Here is a 2,005-nt window from a genome sequence, read left to right as displayed (position 1 = left end):
CCACCACCGCCCGGCAGCATTTTTTGTATTTATGTTACATCTCCCCTTGGAGATGGTGGACTGAAGTTCTGAGAGTGCTGGGATTAAAGGCGTGCGCCACCACCGCCCGGCTGTGAAGATACTTCTTATCTTAAATTTCATTCCTCTCAAAGGAAAAGAATGTATTGCTTGTGTGGTGGGATTTGGTTATTGCCTCTCAGTTTATTTATTTGAAGGATTTTTATGTATGCCACGTTGTGCATTGGGGAAACAGCAGTGGCTGAGTTGGCTCTGGGCCCAGTCGCCATGGAGCTTCTAGATGGGCTAGTCCTAAATGCTGGACATAACTTGATCCAAAATAGTTGGTCCTGGGATGTGAGCTAAAGCAGTAAGGAAGGGTCAGGAGAGGAGGGAAGGGCAGGCTGCTCAGGTCGGAGCTCCCACTGTCAGCAGATTGTCTTGGGGATGTCATCCCTACCAGTATTCTGAGACCAGAGACCATGGCTTTGTTTCCTGTTCAGGGGATGTCATAATCTGCCTGTCATTCCATGATTCTAGCTTCAGGGTATTTGGGACCCTCTTCCGTTCTCCATGGGCATAGGAATCTGAAGGGCACCGGGATTCCAGGATAGGTTGCCTGTGGCTTTTAGCCCCTGCAGCAATAATCTTTCTGTTTAGCTGCTTTGAATCTTCCTTTGATTGTCTTGGTGTCAGGGTCCACACCGAGAATCAGAACTCCTGAGGGGGGTGACTAAGCTGTCCGGGGTCAGACCTAGACCTGTTCATCTTCCATTCCTCTAGTTACTGGAGCCTGTTCTGTTGCTGGGCAAGGAGCGATTCGCGGGTGTGGATATCCGGGTCCGTGTGAAGGGTGGTGGTCATGTGGCCCAAATTTATGGTGAGTCTCCGGATCGGGTCCTGTGGCTGTGACATCAGCTCCTGGAGCAAGACTGGATCTTCACAGAACTTTTCCCTTGTGTCTTGCAGCTATCCGACAGTCAATCTCCAAAGCCCTGGTGGCCTACTACCAAAAGTGTGAGTGAGCCATGGTCCTTTCTGGTGGGAGGGTGAGTGTGGGGACCAAATAGAAGACTTTGGCTATTTGAATCTTGTCCCTTCATCTTCAGATGTGGATGAGGCCTCTAAGAAGGAGATCAAAGATATCCTCATCCAGTATGATCGGACCCTGCTTGTAGCTGATCCTCGGCGCTGTGAATCCAAAAAGTTCGGAGGTCCTGGTGCCCGTGCTCGATACCAGAAATCCTACCGATAAGTCCAACTCAAGGATCAGGGTTTACCTTTGTAATAAACATCCTAGGGTTTTAATGTTTTTTTCTGTGTTATGGTCTTTTTGAGATATGTTCTTTATATTATAGCCCTAACTGTTATGGAACTCATTGTGTAGACCAGACAGGCCTCAAACTCAAAGGTGTGTGCCTGCCCTGCCTCCCCAGTGCTGGGATTATAGGTGTGTGCCACCACATCCAGCCACTTTAAAAAGCATCTTTGGTCCATGTGTGGTTTGGAGGTGGCAGGAAGGACTTGGCTTAGTTTGTTGTGCAGTGCATTATGGGCAGAACCCAGGGAATACAGCTTAGCCTGTACATGGTTTTTATGGATATGTGTAAGTGCATGTGGGTTTGTTCAATTGCTGTCTATTTAAAAATTCTAGGTTATTTATGTGTGTGTGCAACATATACCCGGGTTCTGCAGAGACCAGAAGAGGGTGTCACATCCCCTGTACAGACTGGTGTGATCCACCATTATTTAGATGGCCGAATCCAAGTCCTAAGTTAAGTGTGCTTAACTTCCAGGCATCTCTCTGGCCCCGAACTCAGAGATCTGCCGGTCTCTGCCAAGTGCTAGGATTGAAGGTGTATGCCATCAGTGTGTTTAGAAACCACGTGATTGTTAGCTGACAAGTGGGTGGCAGGAATTGCATCTGGTCCTCAAGTACTCAGTCACCCCTCTGAGCTGCCTCAAGCCCCTCAACTTTATTTTTGGTTTTTTGAGACAGGGTTTCTCT

At 48.2% G+C, this 2,005-nt stretch overlaps 1 protein-coding gene across 1 annotated transcript in view; it reads left to right on the top strand.

Moving 5' to 3' along the window:
- Rps16 (ribosomal protein S16) overlaps positions 1-1,309 on the top strand; it is a 2,826-nt gene extending 1,517 nt beyond the window's left edge. The window contains exons 3-5 of the mRNA XM_005371288.2: positions 781-877; positions 967-1,014; positions 1,107-1,309. Coding sequence (XP_005371345.1) covers positions 781-877; positions 967-1,014; positions 1,107-1,252 — 291 coding nt within the window. The 3' untranslated portion in view covers positions 1,253-1,309. The remainder of the gene's footprint in view (positions 1-780; positions 878-966; positions 1,015-1,106) is intronic.
- The last annotated feature ends 696 nt before the right edge of the window (positions 1,310-2,005 follow it).

This window comes from Microtus ochrogaster, unplaced genomic scaffold (assembly GCF_000317375.1).
Source record: "Microtus ochrogaster isolate Prairie Vole_2 unplaced genomic scaffold, MicOch1.0 UNK103, whole genome shotgun sequence".
NCBI classification, from domain to species: Eukaryota; Metazoa; Chordata; class Mammalia; order Rodentia; family Cricetidae; genus Microtus; species Microtus ochrogaster.
The sequence above is the reverse complement of the archived record's forward strand: the minus strand, read 5'-3'. Positions and strand labels throughout refer to the sequence as shown.